General features: G+C 40.6%; 2 protein-coding genes across 2 annotated transcripts; one reads left to right on the top strand and one right to left on the bottom strand.

Annotated features, from left to right (window-relative positions):
* Nucleotides 1-596: 596 nt before the first annotated feature.
* On the top strand, nucleotides 597-12,767 carry LOC147322204 (uncharacterized). The gene is made up of 7 exons (XM_086306633.1): nucleotides 597-654; nucleotides 774-927; nucleotides 2,016-2,176; nucleotides 2,274-2,477; nucleotides 2,565-2,746; nucleotides 2,837-6,121; nucleotides 12,741-12,767. The coding sequence occupies exons 1-7, from the start codon at nucleotides 597-599 to the stop codon at nucleotides 12,765-12,767; spliced, it is 4,071 nt and encodes a 1,356-aa protein (XP_086162759.1).
* Nucleotides 10,106-24,830, bottom strand: LOC147322203 (uncharacterized). The gene is made up of 6 exons (XM_086306632.1): nucleotides 24,699-24,830; nucleotides 24,028-24,181; nucleotides 17,799-17,959; nucleotides 17,411-17,617; nucleotides 17,100-17,281; nucleotides 10,106-16,052 (listed from the first exon to the last, which is right to left on the bottom strand). The coding sequence occupies exons 1-6, from the start codon at nucleotides 24,754-24,756 to the stop codon at nucleotides 10,509-10,511; spliced, it is 6,306 nt and encodes a 2,101-aa protein (XP_086162758.1). The 5' UTR covers nucleotides 24,757-24,830; the 3' UTR covers nucleotides 10,106-10,508.
* Between the last annotated feature and the right edge of the window lie 1,007 nt (nucleotides 24,831-25,837).

The following is a 25,837-nucleotide window of genomic DNA, read 5'->3' as shown; positions in this document are numbered from 1 at the left end:
TTCGTAAGAGCTAGAATACTAAACCAATCAGCTGAAAGACTGTAAAGTACTCCAAAGAACTGATGGGAATTTCAGGTCAATATTAGTGATGGTTTATAGATTTTAAATAGTGCTTTAAACCATTAAGTATGTGTGATATCACAGTGAAATTGACAAATGTTTACAGCACCTTGTTGAATCTAGACTAAAGTGGCTGATGAGTGTATTTTCTAATGTTACACAGTGTCAAAGAACATCATGCTTTTGGAAATGCAGACAAAATGACAAATCAGATTATTTAATCTACTGAGTGGCACATTTCTAACATTGCATCTTCTGTTGGCCAGTTAACAGGAGCAAAGGCTTAATTATGGCTGCGGTTAAATTACCTTCAACCTGCCATTAGTGTCTTAAGTTCCAGGTGACTCTGGGGGAGAGGCTAAGAGACTAAGACACTGTCCTATTGTTTCATCTATTTAAAAAGGCTGGTGCAACACTACTAGTTCTGACCAAAAGCAGCAACCAGTGCGAAACATTTACTATGAAGAAACTTGAAATTTCATTTTGTGTTTTCAAAAAAGCTCTCAGAGCAATCTTATGATTGCCCCAAAGGAACAATGGAGGACGCTGATGATGACATAGCTGTTATTGGGATTGGATGCAATTTTCCCGGAGGTACAACCTCATTTTGACACCATTTAAAGCAATACTGAATATCTGCATTTTTTTTTTCTCCAAAGGTCGAAATTCTAAGATAATGTATACTCAGGTTGTTGTGATACTTTATATTTTAGGTGAGGGGGTGGACAGTTTCTGGAGGGTTCTGTTGGAGGGAAAGAGCTGTGTGGTGGATATTCCAGCTGAAAGGTTTGACACCACTTTTTGGTATGATGCAGAAGGTAACAAACCTGGGAAGATACAGACAACCAAAGCAGCTCTAATAGAAGGGTGAGTTTAAAAATGTTTTAACCACTCTTAATAAATGGCAAACTCATTGTTAATTTGTTATTAAGTTGTTAACGAAAAAAAAATAATTGAAACTGAAATGTTAGTATTCTTATTGATGTTGTTGCTTTTAGTTTGTTGGCAGTCAGTAATTACAATGTAATAAAATTATTAGACTGTTTATTCACAATTAATTGGTTAATTACTAATCATTTGTAAGCTTTGATGTAACATTTATGAGTTTACGTTGTAAACTAATGGCTAGTTGGCTTGTAATTTAAAATGTTATGTTTATATTCATATTTACAATGTTCATAATATAATAATTCATAACAAGCATTATAAAGATTATATTATTTTATTCATATATTTTATATATTTTTTATTGTGCTTTTATCTTATATTGTTATATTATGTTTAGATGAGATCATAAAGCTGCAGCTTATAGTTATGATACATCGTTAAATTGTTAAATGTACCAAATTTATTGATTACAATTTGTAAACCTTAAAGGACAATTATGAAGTTTAACCTGGTGGGTGTAAAACTTTGTATTTTCTGGATGGGAAACAACTCATGGTTGTCCTTTGAGTTTGTATGACCTGAGTGCCTCCTTGCCTGCTAGTTAACAATTAACACACTTAAAAGCTGCTGTGTGGTGCACAGCCCTCAGAGTAAAGGACAGAAATAGGCTTAATCTAAGCCTTTCAGGACAAAAAAAAGTGGATACAGTTGAAGTTAGTAATGGCCTGTTTTTGACTTGTTTTGTTTTTGGTTTAACACAATGACAAAAATGTTTGGTAAAGGTCAACAAAAACATAATACAGTAACATTAATAAAATTTGTATGCAACAACAGCTTTGCATCAGAATGTAAATGGAAGTGTCTGTTGTTAGCTATGACACAATACAGGATTTGTAAAGTATTGTGTATAACACAAACTACTAACAAAGTGACATAAATTACAAATGACCAGTGATTAGTAAACTGTATTATTTCTTTGTTACCTACAAGATATAAAAGTTTAATTAAGTTATTTTTTTCTTTGAAATTTTTTGAATTATGATGGATCTACTTATTTTATATTCTAGGTTTAATGAGTTTGATTACAAGTTTTTTGGTATTACTGAATCGGAGGCTGACTTCATGGACCCTCAGCAGAAACTTCTGCTGCAGTGTACCTACAGGGCATTAGAAGATGCAGGAATAGCTATGGAAAGCATCAGTGGAACCAGAACTGGTGTCTACATAGGTACTCTTGCTACCATCTATGATACATTAAAAATCCTTAGCAATTTTAAAAATCCAGCAATTTTAAGTCTGTTTTGATTGTGACTGTGCTGCTGCAGGTCTTATGAACAGGGATTATGAGATGCTCAGAAATAATAGCCCTGGCACAATAACCCACTACAATGGCACTGGGACGGCCATGAGTCTTGCAGCCAACAGGATTTCCTTCACCTTCAATCTGACTGGCCCTTCTTTTGCCATCGACAGCGCCTGCTCATCATCTTTGGTGGCTCTTCATGTAGCCAGCCAGGCTATAAAGCATGGTAATATACTTATGCTTGGCTGCCAAAAAAATAAACTATTGGATGATGTATACAAATTAATTATTTAACGACCTTTCTTTCAACCAGGAGACTGTGAAATGGCACTATGTGGAGGAGTTAGCTGTATAATTGAGCCGAAGGTATTTGTTGCCCTCAAACAGGCAAGCATGATCTCACCTGAAGGAACAAGCAAACCTTTTTCCGCCCATGCAGATGGCTATGGCAGGGGAGAGGGCTGTGGTGTAGTACTTCTCAAGCATTTGAAACATGTAGGTTGATGATTTGATCTTTAGTGTCAAGTAGTTTTATATAATTGAGATACTATCCAGTCTTCTAATGATGTGACTTTCTTTGTCAAGGCTTTAAGAGACTGCAACAAAATATGGGGTGTTATCAGCAAGACAGCAGTCAATCAAGATGGGCACTCCGTCACTCCAATCACCAAACCCTCCATGGTTCAGCAAGAGGAGCTGCTGAGAAGAATCTACTCTAACTCCGACATCATGAACGTTCAATATATAGAGGCACATGGGACAGGAACCCTTGTTGGAGACCCAATAGAAGCGGGAAGCATCTCGAATGTCATTGCTAAACCCACTCGTTCTGAGACACTTCTGATTGGGTCTCTAAAGGGCAACATTGGACACACAGAATCTGCAGCTGGAGTTGCTGGACTCATTAAGGTACTGCTAATGATGAAGTACAGCACTATTGTTCCCTCAGTTTTCTACTCTGAAGATAGTTCAAGTATAGATGTAAAAGCCTTGAATCTGAGTATTCCAACTAAATCTGTTAGGTGGGAGACAAATGGGCCAATGGGAAGGGTGGCTGGGATCAACAGCTTTGGGTTTGGAGGTACAAATGCACATGTAATTGTAAGACAGTATACAAATGCTACAGTTCCCTCTCCAACACCGAAAGACTGTACAAAAGTCTTTGTCATATCTGCAGCGTCTGAGAAATCATTAAGCCTGTCCATCAGTGACACCCATGAAAGACTTTGCAGGAACCAGTCAGTTGATTTGCAGGCACTCTCATACACCTCAGCGTGCAGAAGAAGTCATTACAAACACAAATATAGGAAGGCCTCCCTAATATCTTCTCTCTCAGATTTAGAACACCAGTTAATGTCTGCACTGAAGGCTAAGGTTCAGGCAGTAAGGTCTAACATCCAGGTAGTCTTTGTGTTCTGTGGAAATGGGATTGCCTACAAGGGGATGTGCAGGCAGCTAATGAGTAAGCTTCCTGTTTTCAGTGATAAGGTGAGAGAAATTGAGACTCTCTTCCAGAGTCATGGATCTTTCAGCATGAGTAGATGGCTTTCTAGTGAGCATGATAACAATGATTTCAATGAGCCAAATGTTGTGCAACCTCTTCTATTTGCGATTCAGGTCAGCATTGCTACTCTTTTGAAACACTGGGGTATTAAACCTGATGCCGTGCTTGGCCACTCAGTTGGAGAGGTTGCTGCTGCTCACTGCTCAGGTCTCTTGTCTCTGGACAATGCTGTCAAGGTGTTGTACCACCGTAGTACTCTCCAGGGCAAAGTCAAAGGAGGGAAAATGCTTGTGGTTGGCAATGTGGCTGTAGATAAGGTATTAAAAATTCTTCCGAACTTTACTGGGAAAATTAGTGTAGCTGCTTTTAACAGCCCTCAGTCCTGCACTCTGTCAGGAGATGCTGATGCCATAGACACCCTCCATGAGAGGCTGAAGAGCATCTTTAAAGATGAAACTCTCTTCCTTCATGTCTTAGATGTTCCAGCAGCCTACCATAGCCATATGATGGATCCAGTATTAGAGGACATTAAGAGAAGAATAGATGTTTTAGATACCAACAACATAGAGTGCAAACTGTTTTCAACAGTGACTGGAGACAAATGTTCAGATGGTGATTTCAGCTCAGGCACATACTGGGCCAAGAACATCCGAGAGCCTGTTTTATTTGAACAAACGCTCCGTGCTGCCATCAAAGACAAGTCGACGAGGGGAAATGTGGTCTTTGTGGAGATTGGACCTCGTAGGGCTCTCCACAGGAACATATGTGAGACCCTGGGCAATGATACCGTAGTTCTTCCCACCGCAAACCCTGATAAGGATTATGGCACAATCCTCTCAACAGTGGCAAAGCTATTTGAACTTGGCATGAACGTGGACTGGCATAAGCTACACAGGGGTTTGGAGACATTGCCCACAGCTCTTCCAGTCTATCAGTTTGACAACACAAAGAAAGACCTGAATTTTGAATCCGTGCGGAAAGGTGATGAGCATTCTTCCTTTACTCCCCATACACTCATGTCCCAGATAAAGAGGGATAACAAAGAGTTCATGAGCAACCTCTCTTCAGAGACCGTGCCATACCTTTGGGAGCATAAAAACAACAGCATTTCCATTGTGCCGGGTTCATTTTATGTCGAACTAGCTTTTGCCTCTGTGATGGCAAGTTTTAAGCCACGTAAAACTATTACCCAGCTCCATCTCAGTGTTAGATTTGAAAGTGTGTTAACACTCAACTCACACTCTCAACAACTGAAAGTGAGAGTAGAACATGGAGAGAAGGAGGGCTCATTTGCAATACAGTCCTCGAATGCAACGCATGCCTCTGGAAGGTACACATATCAAGATATCAAGCCATTGTTAGAGGAATCAAACATTTGTCCTCGAATGATCTTCCAACGGTGCAAGTTGGTTTGGACCAGAAATGAGATCTATTCAATTCTTTCTCAAGCAGGATTTGAGTATGGCCCTCTTTTCAAACAGCTTGATGATGTGCATTTTGGGGATGAATTCAAGGAAGCTGTGATGGAAATTCAAGTCCCTGGTGATCTTCTGAAACATCTTCATGACTATTTTATTCATCCTGTGCTGCTTGACTATTTTCTGCAAATGACTGCTATGTTAGCAATGGGACAGCTAACAGTCAAGCAGGGATTCCCTTCAGGTATTACAGATATAGTCATATCAGCACCACTGCAGGAAGAAATGATTATGTACTTGCGAGCAACTCAAGAAACTCCTGACTATACTGATGTGTGCGGTTGCTTTTCCACAAGAGAGGGCAACGTATTAGTGGAACTTAAGGGGGTCAGGATTTCATTCGTGGGCTGCAGCTCAAATGTTTCCCAGTCACTGTTCTTCCAAAATGAAGCAGTTGCTGTTGAAGAAGAATTGCAAAATGGCAAAATAAGAGCAATTGTTTTTGAAGATAACCTCTGTATTGCTAAAGGACTTGAGCCATATTTGCACCCAGAATCAATCACTGTGGAGAGCAAAGAGCACTTGAAGGCATACCAAGTTCGAAATTTAGTGCTCCAGTGTCTCACCAGCAGAGTGGATGTGGAAAATATTCTCTTCCTTTGGGGTGTTGATAACCTCACTCATCTTTCATCTGAAAAGATGCTGGACTGCTTGATGACTTGTTGTGAGATTTTTCACCATATTGTTCTGGCTGTAAAAGAGAGCAAACGCTCATGCTCTGTCCATGTCATTACTTACAGATCATCAGAAATGTGTGTGGATCATATCAGCCCTGGTTTTGCACTTTCTGGTATGATAAGGGCTTGTGCAGCAGAGTTGGCAGATCTTTCTTTTCAGCTGATTGACCTTGCTTCTGTGACCAGTGAAAACATACAAACACTTGCTCAGGTAATAAACACCTGCAGACACCAAGAGGTTTGGATCAGTAAAGGGAAGGCAGCAGTAACAAAAATGGCACGGACCAGATTGACAGATAAAGCTTTGTTTGATGGTGAAACACATTCAGTGAATCCAAGAGACTTTGTTCTACACAGTACTGATCCATACAGTATAGCCCATTTGTCTGCCACCCACTGTGACACTAATGGAAAAGCTCTCCAAGAGAAGACAGCTGAAATTCAGCTAATCAGTGTTTGCCTGCATTCATCAGATTACTTCCCTGTGACCACTTCTCAACTGATCTTTGGTAAGGCAATGTACTGGAACAAGCATACATCACTGAATCACAGACTTCTGGCTCTAGATTTCAGTGGCATTGTCACAGCTGTGGGGAAAAATGTCAATAATCTGAGAGTTGGAGACCATATTGCGTCATGTTACCCAGTTCATGCCACCTCAAAAATTGTAATTCCTGAAGCAGTGTGCTACAACATTAAGACATTTCCATTTCTAAAAGAGACTCCATGTGTGTCTTATTTCATACTGGCATGGGAGATCTTGCAGAGCATACTGTTTGAAGATAAAAAGCAGCACAGAAAGTTGACTATTGTTTCCCCGAAATCAGGCTCTGCTCTGACGAAGGTTCTGGCTCTCACAGCAACCAGGTCAGGCTGGAGTGTTTCCTCTCAGTCACATTTCACTGGAGAACCTCCATGTTTTGATGAGAGTCACGCATTCGTTCTTTTGCCACCATTTGATGCCGCTTGGCAGGAGATGTATGACAATGGGGCTCTTGAAAAACACATGATTTTCGTGTTTAGCAGTCATATGCCACCCTCAGTCTCAGACAGATTGTTTACTCCAAAGAGCGAACACATTCATGTGCATAAACTCGATGTGGATTATGTTCTCCAGAAAGCTTATCTACAAGCACGAAGCAGGAATATCTGCAACTGGTTAAAATCATTAGGCTTTGATACAGGATCTCTACCTCTAAGAAGGGAGTTGTATCTGTATTCAGACTCAAAAGTGTCCTGGTCCCGTACAAAACCTGAGTCCTATTTCACAACAGAGACAGTGCAGCAAATAGTTTTAGGCCATGAAGAATCGTGTAGCCTGGCATCTGAAATCCCTATGTTTGCAATGCCTAGACAACTCTTTAAACAAAGTTGTACTTATATCGTAACCGGTGGGCTGTCTGGTTTGGGTCTTGAGACAGTTAAGTTTTTGGCCCACAATGGTGGAGCTTGTATTGCAACTCTGTCAAGAAGAAGACCTTCTGATAAAACACAGTTTGAAATGGATCTCCTCCAGAAAAGATACAGGGTTGCTATCATAAACATCCAGTGTGATGTTTCTGTGATGATGCAGGTAGTTGATGCAATTTCAAAAATTGGTGAAACATTCCCTTGTTGCCCTATCAAAGGAGTGTTTCACAGTGCTGCAGTGTTGCACGATGCATTGATTGAATCTCTTGATGAGTCTCTCTTCAGAAAGGTGCTGCAGCCCAAAGTTTGTGGTGCTCTAAATCTTCATTATGCAACACTGCACAACAAACTGGACTTTTTTGTGTGCTATTCTTCCATCTCATCAGTCATTGGCAATGCCTCACAATGTAACTATGGTGCAGCCAATTCTTTCCTCGACCTGTTCTGCCATTATCGACGAAATCTCGGCCTATCTGCACAGTCCATCAACTGGGGTCCTTTGAACCTTGGTCTCCTGCTGAACAAAGATCATTTACAAAAGTTTCTAGAGGCAAAGGGGATGATGATAATGGATGTTTGTGAGGTTCACGAGACACTTAAAAAGAGTCTTTTGATGAACAGACCCCAACAGGTAATATGCAAATTCAGCTTTAAAAATCTCAGTATCCATGTCCTTTCGCAAAATGGGTCTCTCAGAAAGCGATTGTTACCTTTGGTAGAAATGGAGCTCAAAGATGAAGTACATAACAAACCCAAAATCCCAAGTTCTTCCACATATGAACATGTGAGGAATATTGTGAGTGAAATAATCAATGTAAGTGCAGAGGAACTGGATCATGACTCCAATCTGTGTGCTTTGGGGATTGACTCGATGTTAGCAATGACTCTGCAGAACAAGATTTTCCAGGAGACAGGCGTAAATATACCTTTGGTTGTAATACTGGACCCAAACAGTACACTTACCAGTTTAGTAACTAATGTGTTAAAGAGTGAATAATTAATTGCTATTCTATTACTACTGATGACATTTTAACTAAACAGTTACATTTGTCTAACTTGTTACATAAACCCCAGGCAGTGTTTTCAAAGATAGTTGGAGCTAATTAGCTAAAATAAATATTTACCCAGCTTCTAAACAAACCCTAAATTCCATTTCATTTTACTTTTCTACATTTATTGTATTGATTGTATGTATAGATTTTAAATGATGCTAAAGTCCATTAATTTGGGTTCCAGGGGAGTAAATGTCGTACATACATTGCTAACATCCTGCTAATGCACGCTATTTTGTTATCTAATGGTTTAGTACAGTACATCCTGTCTCCATGGCACAGGCTTTTCTTTATGTTTTGGCCTTTTGTCCACATGTAAATGGAATTTTAGGTCACTGAAAACTGAGCTTTCAAAACCCTCCTTTCAGAAACTCTGCTTAAGTGTGGACAAGGAAAAATTAAGATTTTGTCTTCTTGCGTTTTTATGCCCCATTTTTGGACGTCACACTTTGTGCTGTGTTATTCTTTGCAAGCTTCCGGTTTGCTGATTAACTTTGGCATAGTACTGGCAGTATATGACACGTTTTTTTGTTTTATGTGGACGGACATGTTTAAACATAAAAGTGGAAAAATCCCCATTTTAAAAATACTTTTGAACATGTAGACGTAGTTAAGAAGCAGCTAGTTGTGTTTATCATAAGTGAGCACTCTTAGATAGCTTCTGCTAAAAACTCTTCTGCTGCTTGTTTGCTTGAAACCAAAATATAATAAAAAATAATGACAAAACAAAACATAATAATTCTTTATCCCATGAGTATTACAGTCACCTTATAAGCGCTCTGTACAAGACTTGTTATGAGAACCTCGACTATTTGTTGTGATTACAAATTTCTTTAATTAGTTTCAGATCATAATTTAATTACTTTTTAATTACTTATTTTATTTTACTTTAATTTGTATTTTCAAGAAATTAATAATCCTCCTTTGAAAACATTGCTTCATTATTTGGTGTTGTGTATTAAAAGCTTGACGAAGTTTGTGTCTAGTACTCTAAAACTGTTATGCCCTTTGTCATAGCTCCATTGTAATATTATTTTAAGTCTGCATAGCATTGATTATAAAGCAGTGAGTTACACAAGTTATGCCTATGATCTATGATGTATGTACATAAATAAATTAAAAAACAAAATACGCTTAAATCTCTTTTAATTCAGCTTTGAAACGTAGGGTATTTGTGTCTAAGTGTACAAAATAGATGACTTTTGCCATTGAAAGCTTTGCATATTGAAATGACTATGCCAGTTAGAAATGGTTCATGTATTATGTACCTTTTTTAAAAATAAATAAAAAAAGAAGAAGAAAACAATGTTATCAAGTTTGATTTTTCTGTGTCAAAAAAGAAAGAATTATAATAAAGACATGATACATCATGATAGCTTAGGTGAAACCTTTTCAAATTTTAAAACTAAAGTGCAGTGGATATTAAATTGCTCTATGATATTTTGTATTTTATTTTATCACATATTCATCTCTCTGGGACCAAATTGACCTTTCCATACGATATGATAATTTTGTGCTCAGCAGAAGGTTCAGAAATCATGTGTGCTGCCAAATGATCATTCATAAAGCTTTTTTCCATTAGTGTCATAAAGTTGATAAACACTCAGAATTAATCAGTTAACAGTGATAAGCACTGATAGTAGATAGTAGAAGGAGAGAACCCAGTGACAGATGCAGCAAGACCAATTATAAAGATAAAACATTTATTTCAATTTTAAAAAAATAATACAAGATAAGGCACTTACTTTACATAATTTAGCAGTAAACGCATTTATACAGACTTACATGTTTAGTTGCAATCCGCTTTTTTTCTGTACCATATTGGTGAGTAAAAGAATGACATAAAATATCTTTTAAAAACTTCCAGTTAGTACAATACATGCCATTTGTTTAAAAAAAAAAAACGCATTACAAAAAACAAAATCAACCAAAATCTAAAAATGAGTGCCAAAAAGGATGAAAAGTTCTGTAAACAAGTAGCATTAATATCAGAACTTTCTTTTATTGCAATGGCCATTTTATTTATTTATTTTTTAACTGAATCTCAGTGGAAAAAATATATTGAATCCATTATTGTAGTGTTCTGACGGTTGATGGCTGATTGTATTCATAAAGTAATATCTCCATTTGAGTTTTTCACAATCTGGTAGAAACTTCAGCTTCATCTGGTAGAGACTCTGGGTTCTCACTGACACTTTCGCCTTCAGCTCCTTCACTCAGTAGAGCTGCCATTGTTGCAATAGTTGCATTGGGATCCAACAGTTTCACCAAAGGCACATTCACACCTCTCCCCTGAAAGATCAAATTCTGCAGAGTCATAGCCTGCATAGAGTCAATGCCTAAGGATGAAAGTAGTAAATCATCTTTCAGCTCACTCTGCTCCATGCCAATAGTCTCACTAAGTAGAGAAACAACATAGTCCTTTGGAGAGACGCAGACATCTTGTTTAGTTTCAGAGTAAGTCTCTCTAGATTTTTGGAAGGCTGCCTCAACTAATGCAGAAAGGCGCATAGTCAAGGTGTTATTTTGGGAGAGGATATTGTATCTGATGTTTCTGAAGTGAAACCTGCAAACAGCTTGCTGGGGTCGGTTGAGCACAAGGCATTGCTCCAAGCTTTGATAAATCTCAGCCACATCTAAAATCATTATTCCCTTTGCTTCCAGAAAACGCTGGAAATGTTCTTTGTTCAAGAGCAGACCAAGGTTCAGAGCTCCCCAGTTGATAGACTGTGCAGGCAAGCTGAGTTTGCGCCTGTATTGACAGAACAGATCGAGAAATGTATTGGCTGCTGCGTAGTTTGTTTGCGATGCGTTTCCCAGGAAAGCGGAGATGGAGGAGTAACATACAAAGTAATCCAACGGACAGTGCTTTGTTGCATAGTGCAAATTCAGGACACCGTTTATTTTTGGCCTGAAAACCTTCTCGTACAGAGATCTGTTAAGGGTCTCAATCAGTCCATCATGCAAGACTACTGCACTGTGAAACACACCTCTGATCGGAAAACCAGGGAACTTCTTGCCAATGGCATTGATGACTTTGTGCATATTCTCATAAACAGATACGTCACACTCCATGCTGGTGATGCTGTTTCCACACTGTTTCTCCACATTGTTGATTTCCTGCTGTACTTCTGGTGTGGGCTTGCTTCTGGAGAGAATGACAATGTACTCACCACCTCTTTGTGAGATGAACTTAACAGTCTCAAAGCCCAGACCAGAAAGACCACCTGCCACTACATACACAGACCTCTTTCGAAAAAGCCGTTTTTTTGTTGGAAGAAGTGGAATCTCAGACAGTGTGCTGCCAACATCATTTTCTAGAGCTACGACAGCCAATTTCTTGGAGCTGAAATATGAGTCTGGTTTTGCTGAATCAATGCTTTTTCGTTCAGATTTTGCACTTTGAAAGGTAAAGCTTTCAAGAGCCAATTTCCCATTAAAATTTAAGGACTTAAGCCAGTGATAAAGGTATGGCCTGTGTATTCTCAGGGATCCCTTTTGGAAAATGACTGGCATCTGAATTATCTGTACACGAACACCTTCCTTTGCACTTTGGAACACTTCCTCAATGACTACATCCTGCTTCGGAGATTCACATACGATTACAACATGTTGTAACCCTGGAAAGTTGCAAATTTGAGCAGTTAGGGATTCATCAAATGGAGGCAGAATGACAACTGCACCCAACTGACTGGCACCTACAAAAGTCCCATTGCACTGCGTTTCAACATTCACATTCCAGCCTGATTTGCAAGCGCTAAGTGCCAAGACTTTCAATAGTGCAGAATCAGGCACAGAGCATATGATTGTTATATTATGCTTGGCTCCGAGCAAGGCTCGATGAAGGATTTCCCATGCTAGCACAAAGTAGGAAACACAAGGTGTTTTTCTGAGGACTGGGAACCTTTTGGTGCTGTAGCACACTTCCTGTGGTACTCTGATCTTACTTGCTGCCACCACAGGATAACAGGAAGCAACATGTTCTCCCACTTTGAATTTCCTTACATGTTTTCCAACTGCAATGACAGTACCGCTGAAGTCAAGCGCGAGCACCTTGTGTTTCTGAGATGAGTGCTTGTTCCAATACAGTGTTTTGCCGAATTTTAGATTTGAAGAGCTGACTGGGAAATAGTCTGATGAGTGAACACATATCTTACTGGGCTGGATTTCAATGAATGTATCACTGATCGGCTCAGCCTCCTCGTCAGAGCGAATGGCACTCAGTTTCGTAATTTCATGTGGATCAGCTGTCAGAAAAATACAAGGTTCAGACACTGTAGATGTATAAGTGCCAATCTTATTGTCAGTGATTTCTAGTGGGGTGCGCACAATGGAAGGTTTCAAGACCTGTCCATCTTTTACCACCAGTTCTGGGTGCTTGCTGCATGGGTATGACCTTAGGGCATCAGACAGAGCTGCAATGTCCTCAGGAGAGATCCCGCTCATATCAATCAGCTGAAAAGAAAGATCTGGTATCTCAGCAGCGAACGATCGTGTCATACCAACAAGAGCAAAACCTGGACTTACATGATCTACTGTGATATCAGATGAACGGTAGGTTATGGCTCTAATTGATTTTGGGAAGTGAATTCGCTTTAGCTCAACAACTATTTGGCGGAAAATCTCACAGCAGTCAGCTAGACTCTGCAGGATGATTTCAGCTGGCCGTGATGTGAAGTCTTCATTGCCCCACAAAAATAAGACCTCATCAAAGTTTTCTCTAATAGCTCTGATTTTAAGATTTGCCAGAAGAGAAGGGAAACCATTGCCCAAGATGTCCTTTGCATATGTGATGGGAATGTAATTAGATGCTGAGTCCAAATGTTTCTTTAGACCATCAGCAATCCCTAAAGTATCACAGAACACCAACGCCTTTGGAGGAGGAGTAGCAATGTGATCATTTGGGACAACATCGAAGGCATTGTGGTAGAAGTACTCATCTACCACATGAGAACGACTGCCTAGGTACTTGATTATGACATTTTTGACCTCAACCAACACTCTGCCTTCCTTGTCTGCAAAGCACCCACAAACCCCAAAGTGATCAGTGCCCACATCAGTTGCTCTCAGATAAATAGTCATCTCATTTTGCAAAGGTTCAAAGACTGTAAGACTTCCTATTTTGGCAGGAAATCCTGGCCTGCCAGCAAAGATGTGCTCTACTGCAACTGGGAGAAGCTGCATCAGATAATCCAGCAAGACAGGATGAATGCAGTAGTCATGCAAATGAGGCTGAAGTTCTTCTGGAACTGAGACTTTTGCAAAAGCCTCTTTCAGATCATCTCCATAGTGCACATCCTTCTTATTCTGGAAGATGTCTCCATACTGAAAGCCTCCTTGAGAGAGATACCCATAAAACTCCTGAAAGCTCACTACAGATGTGCATCGTTTGTTGATGGAGCTTAGTGAAATGCGCTGCTCCTCAATCAGCCTCTCTTTCTTTGAAACCACAGTGCCTGATGCATAAACTACAGATGAGGAGAGAACGGTGAATCTGGTTTCCCTCTCTGTTTGTTCTAGTTGCACTTTCATTTCAGGTGGATTCTGTGTTAAAACAAATGGTCTGTGAAAATTGACACTGAGCTGCAGTGAACTGAGAGGTACTTTTGGTTTAGCACTGGCCATGCACGCAGCTAAACCCAGCTCAGCATAGAAAGCACCAGGGATGATGGGTACATCATTATGCTTGTGCTCTTTCAAGTAGAAAGAAGAGTCAGACTTTAGATCACAAGTGAAAATGTTGCTTTCACTTCCCGTCTGACACAGCACAGGATGATTGCTTGCTGTGTTATTCTGTGCTGCCCCAATGATAACATCCTTGTCTGAGCAGTCAAATTGATATTTAGGAAAAGGCAGAGGTACTGTCTCAAAGCCTTTATAGAAGGTGTTCCAATCTACTTGAACGCCGAGTTCAAACAGTTTAGAGACAACAGACATGACTGATTCTTGATCTCTTTCTGGCTGCACAGAGGCAAGGACAGCTGTGTCATTTCCCAGAGATTCCATAATGTTTCTCTGCAGTGCCCTTCTTGGACCTATCTCAACAAACACAGTGTGCTTCTTTCCTCTAGTTGCTGACTGTACTGCCTGCTCAAAAGCAACCGGCTCACGAATGTTTCTAGCCCAGTATTCACCTGTGCAGAAATCTCCCTGCTGGACTTCCTTCCCTGTCACTGTTGAGAACAACTCTGTGTCAAGATCATTTGCCTGTAAGATGCCAATTTTTTCCACAATTTCTGGTAGAATTGGGTCCATCATGTGGCTGTGATAAGCAGCAGGGACATCCAGCACACGAAGGAACAGATTCTGACTATTGGCTGAGGTGCTTAGCTCCTTATGGAAGCGCTCAATTGCGTCTGCCTCACCTGAAAGGGTGCAGGACTGTGGGCTGTTATATGCAGCAAGGCAAATTTTACCAGAGTAAGGAGGGAGCAGTGAAGATACCTCTGATACAGCCATGTTGCTGATCACGAGCATCTTTCCCCCGGTGACTTTTCTCTGGAGAGTGCTGCGGAAATATATGACTTTTACTGCATCCTCCAGAGACAAGAGACCAGAGCAGTGAGCGGCTGCCACTTCACCAACAGAGTGTCCAAGAATTGCATCAGCTTTGACTCCCCAGTGCCTGAGCAAGGTAGTAATCCCAACCTGAATAGCAAAGAGGAGGGGTTGGACAACGTCTGGGTTTCTGAAGTCGCTGCTCTCAAATTCGCTCTCAAGAGTATCCAGTATGTCCAGAGGACTGAGCTTTTGGAAAAGGTCCTTAATTTCTTTGATCTTTTCTCTGAATATAGGCTCGTTTTTTAGTAGCTGCATGCACATACCATGGTAGGTGACACCATTTCCACAGAAGACAAACACTAACCTTGGATCTGAGAAGGCAACACTGATATTTTTGCCAACAGTAGCAATTAGCTTCTCTTTTAGATTAACTACAGAAGACACTGTGATGGCTTTTCTGTATTTATGTTTTTGGTGGGTTCTTCTGCAAGCTGACGTGTAGAGCAAAGAATCTAGATCAAACCGGTTTTCTGCCTGTAGCTGACTGATGGTATCTTCCATCATCATGTTAAGTGATTTTGAAGAATTTGCAGATATGACAAAATACTTGACTTGCTTCTCATCATGCCTTTGCTTAGAATATGGCTGGATGTGCTGTGTGACAATGGCATGTGCATTTGTTCCCCCAAAACCAAAGTTGTTAACTCCTGCAACTCTTGCACTAGAGCATTCCCATTTTTCTGGTTCCTTAGGAATTTTAATGTTTAGTGCTGTGGTATCTACACTGGAAGCCTTATCAGTGTAGAACACCGAAGGAACAATGGTCTCATGCTTCATCATCAGGAGAACCTTAATGAGTCCAGCGACTCCAGCAGCAGATTCCGTGTGTCCAATATTGCTCTTTACAGAGCCAATCCAGAGTGTCTTTGAACCGGGAGGTCTAGATTTAGCAATGACGTTGGAAATGCTTCTTGCCTCTGTTGGGTCTCCAGCTGGGGTTCCAGTCCCATGTGCCTCTATGTACTGGACATTTGCCAGGTCAGACTCTGAATAGATTCTGCGGAGAAGCTCCTCTTGTTGTGTCATGGATGGTTTGGTGATTGGAGTAACAGAGCGGCCATCTTGGTTTACAGCAGTTTTGCTGATTGTACCCCAGATATAGTCATGGTCTTGAAGAGCCTGTCAAGCAACAAAAAGATCAAAATGAAACATGAATAAAAGTGTGTATTGATAAAGAACATCTAACACCAGAGTCAAACATATTACATGACATATTTGAACTTTAGCTTATAGTTATAAATATATAAACTAGATTGCACTGATGTGAGTTACTCAGCTGAAGGATAAATACTGCAGAGATTTCCACTTTGTCTTAAATCAAACTGAATGTTCTATATTTTGCGTAAAGGTATAAAAAAAGAAACCCTTCTTTTAACTGTTTCCCTTTTCACAACGAATTGACACAGTGGATGGATCCATATTTTTGATTTGGCAAAAATATTTTGCCCTTTCAGTGCAATCACCCATGTTTCTCCTGACATTTTAGGCAAACATTTTAACCACTGCACTATGGAGCCACTTGTACAGCTACAGAAAATACATTTGAAAATATCCTCTGTTCAAGCTGGTTAATTAGAACTAAACTAAGTGTGCAAAAATGAAAATGAAATGCTAAACCAATCTGTTGGAGACAATTTTTATAGGCTAGGCGAGCAGGTCAATCACGTTTGATGGAAAGTGTACAGTTGGTCACTGCAGTTAATTGCAATTGATCACTGAATATGAAAAAAAAGGGAGTCATTGTTGTGTTTTTAGCTCATCCTCCCGAAGGACCAACAGGTCTATGAAATGGCGAGGTGTTCATCGCCCATCTGTCTGTCCCTCCATAATTCACAAGGTTTGCAACTCCCCCTAGAATATTTCTCAGATTTTAGCTAAACTAGATTAACTGTAATGAATATGACAGTTTGTGATCCTGCTGTACTTCTCAGTGGATTTTAATTATCATTAGTTTGTGCAACAGAGCCATTACTTTGTACAAGAAAACTGATAACTCCCCTTCTGTACTTCATGTATTATAGTAATCTATGAATTGTGATGGATCATCAGCTGGTTGAGCTACTACATTGCCAACGTCCGGGTTTGGCACTTTGGCAAACTGCCCATTTAATGTTTAAATTCCTGAAGTATTTGACATTTTCTTATAATTAATCTGCATATGCTGACCTTTTTCAGTGGTTTTAGGAGAACTACTCCGCATCCGTCCCCTCTGCCGTATCCATCTGCTCTACTGGAAAAAGGTTTGCTGGTTCCATCAGGTGAGATCATCTTGGCTTTGCTCAGCGCAACAAAAACTCTTGGCTCAAGGATGCAGCTGACCCCTCCACAGACAGCCATTTCACAATCCCCTGATAAGATAAAGGACACCATATCATCCCAACTAATTAAAAGCTAACGCCGCTTTCTAAATAAATACGACACTACAGAATGATTTCCTCTATTGCTAATTAACCTGAAGTTATCTATGCTGGACAGACCTTGTTTTATTGATTGACAGGCAAGATGAAGAGCCACAAGGGATGAAGAACAGGCGGAGTCTAAGGACAGCGAAGGTCCGGTGAAGTTGAAGACATAGGAGACTCTGTTTGCTGCAATACTCATGGCAAGTCCTGTGCCAGTCCAGTGGTTGATCACATTTGGGTGCACATGTGCAGCATTTGTTTCATAATCTCTGTTCATTATTCCTACAGAGATACATAAAACACAGGGGTCATGCACTTATCATTTTAACATTATTCATTTGAATGGATGTAAATTTTGATGGTAATTCTGGTATAAAAAGTAGCTTTGTTTTGGATCAAGCACCCATTATTGTAACACAAAACAATAAAAACACAAAACACAAGTAAGCTTTTAGTACCTTACCAAAAAACACTCCTGTTCTGGTCCCACTGGCTTTTTCCATTGGAATTCCAGCATTTTCTAAAGCCCTGTAGACACACTGAAGGAGCTGTTTTTGCTGAGGATCCATTTGTTCCACTTCACTGTCACTGATGCCGAAAAACCTGTGGTCGAATTCATTAAACCTGAAAATACCAAAAAAATAACAAGGTCAGATTCAGGCAATGGGATTTTCTAATTATGGTTTAAATTCTTCCTTCTTAGATTATTTCTCATACATGTGTTGCATTTACAGTGTAATGCATGTACAGACTCTAAAGCTGTAAAGCTGTTTCTATTGTACAAACCTATAATCAGTTTCTATTTTTGGTTTGTCCACAATTTCAGTGCAATACTCCACCAAAAGAAAGGAAATTAATGCAAATGAAAGGCAGATTTGCTTAAATCCAAAGAGCTAAGGACAAAACACTGCAGTTTGGTAAAACACAATGAAAGAACAAACCTAAAACATGGTAAAAAATAAGGTACATTCTCTTTCTATTTGGAAGTTTTACATATCTGGACATGACAAATATAATTTGGTCCAGGTCACAAAGATAGGTCAATACAACCTAAAGTGAATTAAAACACATGACATATTACACCATGCTTTTATTTATTAAAACAAACAAACAAACAAACAAACTAAGCCAAAATGCAGAAGCGATGTGTGAAAAACTTAAAAAAACTAAGTAGATCTTCACTACTTCCATAGAAATTAACTGGTTAACTAGCAGCCAAGCCCTGTAAATCAAACAAACTTGATTTACTGATCCGAAAGTTTGAGCACCTCACACTTCTTGATCAGTTATATTTTGGTGGTTTGTTAGTCTGGAGTATTCGGGTTTGTGATAACACAATGTCAGAGAGGTAAGACAGCAATGACTAGTGGTAATTATTATAAGCAAGTGGAAAACTTTCAAGACAGTTTTTCATTGTCCCAGGAGTGGAAGACCCAGCAAATTTACCTCAAGGTCAGCCTGTGAAATGCAATCTTAGACTCTGCAGGCCTCAGTTAGAACATTAAATGTTCAAGTTCAGACATTTATGGCGTGTTTGAAAAGGTTTACCAGCCTCTTCTCTCTAAAAAGAACATTTCAGCACTGCTTAGGTTTGCCAAGTTGCATCTGGACAATCCACAGGACTCGTTTGGACAGATGAGACCAAAGTGGAGATGTTTGGCCATAACACACAGTAAACACATATCAGGGTGATGGTTTGGACTTGTTTTATAGTCACAAGATCTGAGAACCTTGTAGTCATTAAGTCAGCCACAAACTCTTCTGTTTACCGAAGTATTCTAGAGTCAAATGTGCAGCAATCTGTCTAACAGCTAAAGCTTGGCCCAATTTGTGTCATGCAAAAGGAAAATGATCCCAGCAAATCTACAACAGAACAGCTAAAATGAAAATAATCAAGGTGTTGGAATGCCTCAAAGTCCAGACCTCAAACAGACTGAAATGATGTGTTGAGGCAAACCTCAATAAACTGAAACAACATTGCAAAGATGAGTTGGACAAAATTCCTCCACAGTGAAGTGCCTGCCTGATAAAGTCATGCAGAAAACTTTAAGTTATTGCTGCTAAAGTTGATTCTATAAGCTACTGAATTATGGGGTCCTCAGGTTTTCACACACTGCTTCTGCATTTTGGCTCAATTTGAATTAAACCCATAATAACACAGCGTAATATGTCACGTTTTGTAGTTCATCTGAGGTTGTACTTGCCCAAATTTAAGACCTGATAGAACTGGATGATTTTTATTACATCCTGATATGTAAAACCTCAAAACTTTTTTCTTAACACAACTGTATCCATCAGCGCTGTCTCATTTTACTGCCTTAATGATCATGTGCTACATTTATGACCGAAGGTAACTGAGCACTAAATTGCTTATATTTTATGATTAACATATGAGACAGTTGTTCTTTGTCAGCGTTCAACAAGCAGTTCAGTGAGTTCACTGTAAGTGGGTTATCTTGTTATTTGTATTTCACAGTTATATACAGCCAATCCGGTCGTTAAGTCTGACGTCACTAGCCGTGGCTGGGCCTAAACTCCGCTGCAGGTCCATATATCAAACGATCACTATGGCATTACTGAGAGTTGAAAAACTGTCTAAAGTCTTTCATCTTTAAAATGATCAGCGTTCTGCTCTACCAGGTGTAACAATTGAGTTTAACATCCAAGCATCCATGAAAATGGAATTTATGACATTTAACGGAGTTAGAAGTTAGCAGGAAGTTAGCTCGCTAGCTTCTATCTAAATACAATATAGCATGTCCTGACTGCGGGGTTTTGGAAACAAATTAAAATGTACAGCTCTGTTATCACTTCCAACATAAATGAAGACAGAAAACTAAACAGCAGTGACGTTTGTAAGGTTACTGAAGTTTGGCTAGCTGGTATATAATGATGTGCTACGTGACCACTAGCGACACAGCTATGTTAGCATAATATAAACAAGCTAACTTTTTTCCACTCGATAAAAGTTAACGTGAGTGTTCTCGGTGATCAGGAACAAATGTAATCGCATGGCAGCATGCTCTAAAAGGACCAAACTTCAGCCAGGAGAACAACTGAGATAATCCATCCACAATACAAGGTTAGTCATTCATATACTGCTGCATGGGCTGGGCTGTAGTTACATCCTAAGGTTTTAAAAACTGAGCTTAAATAAATGATTAGCGGTAATAAAAGCTGAGGGAGGTCAACAGTGATCACTGACTGTTTTATGAGCTTTTTGAGATTAAATAGAAGAAAATACAAAACATTAAAAATGTCAACAACACAAAAGCCATATTAAACGCAGACTACTTTAGGCCCAGAAGTAGGATTCGTCACGTCATCACTTAACGACCGGATAGGTGATGTTCAGTCTGTGACATCACCAGCAATGTATATACAACACACTAAAACCATTAGGCCAGCGGTCCCCAACCTTTTTTGCGCCACGGACCGGTTTATGCCCGACAATATTTTCACGGACCGTCCTTTAAGGTGTCGCGGATAAATACAACAAAATAAAACTAGTACTGGTACCGAAAAAAAGAAGATTTATTCATAACACACGTAAAAGACCGAGGAAAACCGAGTTAACGATCAAAATGATAACAAAATAACGCTGAAAACCGATAAAAACCCTGAAAACCATACATTTCACACCTGAACCTCAACTCTCGCGGCCCGGTACCAAACGACTCACAGACCGCTACCGGTCCGAGGTCCGGGGGTTGGGGACCGCTGGATTAGGCCATCTTCCATGCAGGTGGATTACAGCACAACTGATATTTTATTACCATTCCCCGAAAGTCCTATTATGAGCACTTATGCTCCATGAATTGGTCTCCCAGGGTGAAAACGTTTTTGTGGAGTTTGACTGTAAGATCCCAAGGAATCTGATTGAGAACATTCAGCAGGAAAGGCCTAAACCGAGTGAATTCTGCAGTTTTCCAGCAGGAACAACACCACCTGAATCAACTGGCAGATTTGCCTCCCTGCACAGAGGTAGGTTAAAGTAATCTAAAATGGTGCCTAAAGTTAAGAAATGAAGTGCTTTTCATAATTTTTGTAGTCACTCTGAAATGGCCCTATGTTTGAAGATAAAGCAGGGTTGTTGTTATGTAATATAACATGGACTTGATAAGAAAAACCTTCAGTGACAGTTAATGGATTAAATTGAACCATGCATCTTAAATTATTTACTTCCCAAATCAAAAACCCTGGATTAACGGAGATGTTCGCGCGGCACTGGCGGCACGGAACACCGCCTTTGCCTCCGCGAACACATCGGACTACAAACACGCACATTACCAACTCCGGAAGACGATCAAAGCAGCCAAACGTGAGTACAGGGACAGGGTGGAACAACAGTTTGACAACCCTCGGAGTATGTGGCAGGGACTAAACACGATCACAGACTTTAGAGGGAAAACCAGCACACCGCAGACCACGGCCTCTCTGTGTGAGGATCTAAACGTATTCTACGCTAGATTCGACACAGCGAACACCATGAGACCGGACAGTGTGCGCACCGCGGATGACGTCAGTGCGCACACTGTGTCTGAGGATGTGCGGAAGTGCTTCAGGAAGGTGAACGCGCGCAAAGCTACTGGTCCGGACGGGATTCCCGGCCGCGTCCTCAGGTCATGCGCGGCTCAGCTGGCTGGAGTGTTCACGCACATCTTCAACCTTTCCCTCTCTCTGTCTGTAGTCCCAGCCTGCTTCAAAATGGCCACCATCGTCCCTGTACCCAAATCCTCCACCATCTCCTCATTGAACGACTGGCGACCTGTAGCCCTGACCCCCATCGTAAGCAAATGCTTCGAGAAGCTGGTCAGGGACTTCATCTGCTCTGCACTACCCGACTCACTGGACCCTCTACAGTTTGCATACCGCCACAACAGGTCCACTGATGATGCCATAGCCCTGACACTACACACTGCCCTGTCACACCTGGAGAAGAGAGACACGTATGTGAGGATGCTGTTTGTAGATTACAGCTCAGCATTCAATACCATCGTTCCCTTGAAGCTGGACAGGAAACTGCAGGATCTAGGACTGAGCAGCTCCCTCTGCAGCTGGATCCTTAGCTTCCTGTCTGACAGACGCCAGGTGGTCAGACTGGGCAGCATCACCTCATCCCCCATCACACTGAACACTGGTGCTCCACAGGGGTGTGTACTGAGCCCTCTCCTGTACTCACTCTACACCTACGACTGCACAGCCACTAACAGCTCCAACATCATTGTGAAGTTTGCGGACGACACTACAGTGGTGGGTCTTATCACCAACGGTGATGAGACGGCTTACAGGGAGGAGGTCAGCGCCCTGACCCACTGGTGTCAAGACAACCATCTCACCCTCAACGTCGCAAAGACAAAGGAGTTGATAGTGGACTTCCGGAGGTGCAGAGAAGTACACACCCCCATCACCATCAACGGCGCTGCTGTGGAGAGAGTGAGCAGCTTCCGGTTCCTTGGCGTACACCTGGCTGAGGATCTTACGTGGTCAGTACACACAAACAAAACAGTGAAGAAGGCCCAGCAGCGCCTCTTCTTTCTCAGGAGACTGAAAAGATTCGGCATGAGCCCCCGCATCCTCAGGACCTTCTATCGCTGTGCCATTGAGAGCATCCTCACTGGATGCATCACCGCCTGGTATGGCAACAGCACCGCCTACAACTGCAAAGCTCTCCAGCGAGTAGTGCGGTGCTCTGAACGGATAATTGGAGGTGAGCTTCCCTCCCTCCAAGACATCTACAGGAAGCGGTGCCTGAGGAAAGCGGGGAGGATCATCAAGGACTCCAGTCACCCCAGCCATAAACTGTTCAGACTGCTTCCATCAGGAAGGAGGTTCTGCAGCATCCGGTCCCGTACCAGCAGACTGAGAGACAGCTTTTTCCATCAGGCCATCAGACTGCTGAACACGTCATAGACACCTCAGCTTCACTACTGGAACTTCAACATTATGCACTCCACACTGTATATAAATGCCACTTGTTTTGCACATATTCAACTCTGTATATTTTATATATTTTATTATTATTATTATTATTATCATTTTATTTTATTTTTTTACTATTTAATTTGTAAAAATGTGTATACACACACACACACACACACACACACACACACACACACACGTAGGAAAATATTTAGTATACACATCCAGAAATGCATACACTATTATATATTGTACATATATTTATTAGTTTCAGGTTGGCCATTCTTGTATTTTGCTCGTTTGTGTTGTTGTGTTTGCACATCTCTGTTGCTTGTGGGGCTCGCACACAAGAATTTCACTCGCATGTGCTGTGCCAGTGTGCCTGCACATGTGATGTGACAATAAAAAGTGATTTGATTTGATTTGATTTGATTTGAGTATTAATAGGACATCTAGACATATGTAAACAGACTCATTTCCATGGAACATTGTGCTAACTGATGGAGGTTTATCATGTTAAGAGGCCATATTTGAGTAGTCCAGTGTTTGGAGCACTTGTTTTATTTTCAAAAGGGGAAAAAACTAAACCGTCTTTGGAAAAGCGTCAAAATAGTACATCTCTGTTTTAATACAAATTAGGAGCAGCAGTGTGATTTCATTAATCAACACTTCATTGTGTGAAATTGCCAAACAAAAGTTAATATGACTGTACTGATAGGCGCACATTTGTGAAACAGATAAGCAGATCTAAATGAGATAAGGGGCCATACCCGTCAATGAGAGCAGCCTTGGCTGTGCGGGATTTACCCGGCTTGTTGTCATCAGGATCATACCAGCTGCTTAAGTCAAATCTCTCTTTGGGAATTGGCACAGAGCAGTTTCTCCCGTTCACCAGAACCTTCCAGAAATTGTCAAGCCCCTCTCCTGTTTTTGGGAGAAGATACATATAAAACACTTACTTTTTACACTTTATGTAACTATAGTGAAAGATTTTTCACTGTTCCTAATATACTATTTGGGGAATGGTACAGTTTTTGCCTCTGTATACCACCATTTGTGTCTTTTTAAGAATCTACTAGATTAAGCCTAGCAATGCCTCCTTCACCTCAGGAACAAATCTTTTGGGTGTTCCAGTGGACAGCTATCAAGTTTTTTGTAACAACCTGTCAAATTACTTTTGAGCCTCTGAAAATGACTGCAGTTCCTAAACAATTCATCTAATACTTTTGTCAAACCCCTTTAATCAAAGCTGAAAGTCTGCACTTTCATTATCTTGACTGATTTCAAATCCACTGTGGTGGTGCACAGATGCAAAAACACAAAAATGTCCATGTTTAAATACTTCTGGATCTGACTATACACCATGTGACGCACAACAATCAAATTAGGTAGTAAAATAATATCAAAGACACAAAACAGAAACTTCCTAAAGTGTCCTCACCGCCTGGAAAATTGCATCCAATTCCCACCACTGCAATGCTGTCTTCAGTTTCTTCCATTGTGACAGAAAATCACTGAAAAATAAAAAAATAAAAAAACCAGAAATCTTTAGTGTGTTAGCATGCAATCACCATGGCAGCAGATCAAAAAAAAAAAGTGGAGCGAGTTATTGAGTGAAACAGTGTAGTTAGTCCAGTTTAGTCATGCAACACTGTATCCTTACATCCATCCCGTTGGCAGTTTCCCTCACTGATGGTATCACTGCCGGACTTGCCGTTCTTATAGCCAGCTTCTTTTCTTTATCAAACATTAATGATTCATGCTATACGTGGCCATGGAGATGAAGGACTTCAGTGCACACATTTATGGTGCCTCGCAAATGATTAGACCACGTTTAATGGGCAAGTCAATATATTATATAATAGCATGGCCCTATCACAGTTTCAGTTTAACTAATTATCATGTTTAAAATCCTGGAAACAACTGGAAATGGTTATAAAAGACATTTTACACTAACTCATATTAATTAATAAGACAAGTAAGTAATAAGTAAGCCATAAGTGTTATCAATATTACAATGTGCATACCACAGTACCCACATAGCAAGCAGGTCTGGCCCGGATCCGGGATCAAGCCAGCATTCCTGGCTGACTTCTGGCATGATAAGACATATGTCATCCAGATATGGGCCAGGCCTGGCATAGATGGCACTGTCTAGTGATGGCATGCCACATCTGGTCCGATTGTGGTTTGGTGTACGTGGCCCAGGCTCATAGAAAATAGGTCTGGTCCAGATCTGGCATCAAGCTGGCACTTCTGACTGACTGGTGTCATGGCAGGGTGTATGTCAACCAGATATGGGCCAGGTCTGGCAATGATGGCACTATTTATGTATTTTAGTTAGAAGACCCAAATGCCATGTTGCAATACTATACTGCTATGGTGGCCAACGTTTCAAATGCAGAGTTGACAGGTTTGTGAGTGTACACTTTATCCAAAACCTAGTGACGGTTTACTCATGTTTACCACTGTGTGGCTGTAGCTCAGGAGGTAGAGCAGGTCACCTACTGATCGGAAGGTTAGTGATTTGATCCCTGGATCCTCTAGTCTGCATGTCAAGAGTGTGAATGTGTATAAATG

Source organism: Aulonocara sp. 'chitande type north' Nkhata Bay, linkage group LG9 (genome assembly GCF_057382095.1).
Source record: "Aulonocara sp. 'chitande type north' Nkhata Bay isolate Kocher_YH1m ecotype deep benthic linkage group LG9, A_spYH_male_GT1.1, whole genome shotgun sequence".
In the NCBI taxonomy this organism is placed as follows: Eukaryota; Metazoa; Chordata; class Actinopteri; order Cichliformes; family Cichlidae; genus Aulonocara; species Aulonocara sp. 'chitande type north' Nkhata Bay.
This window is presented reverse-complemented; position numbering and strand designations above follow the sequence as displayed.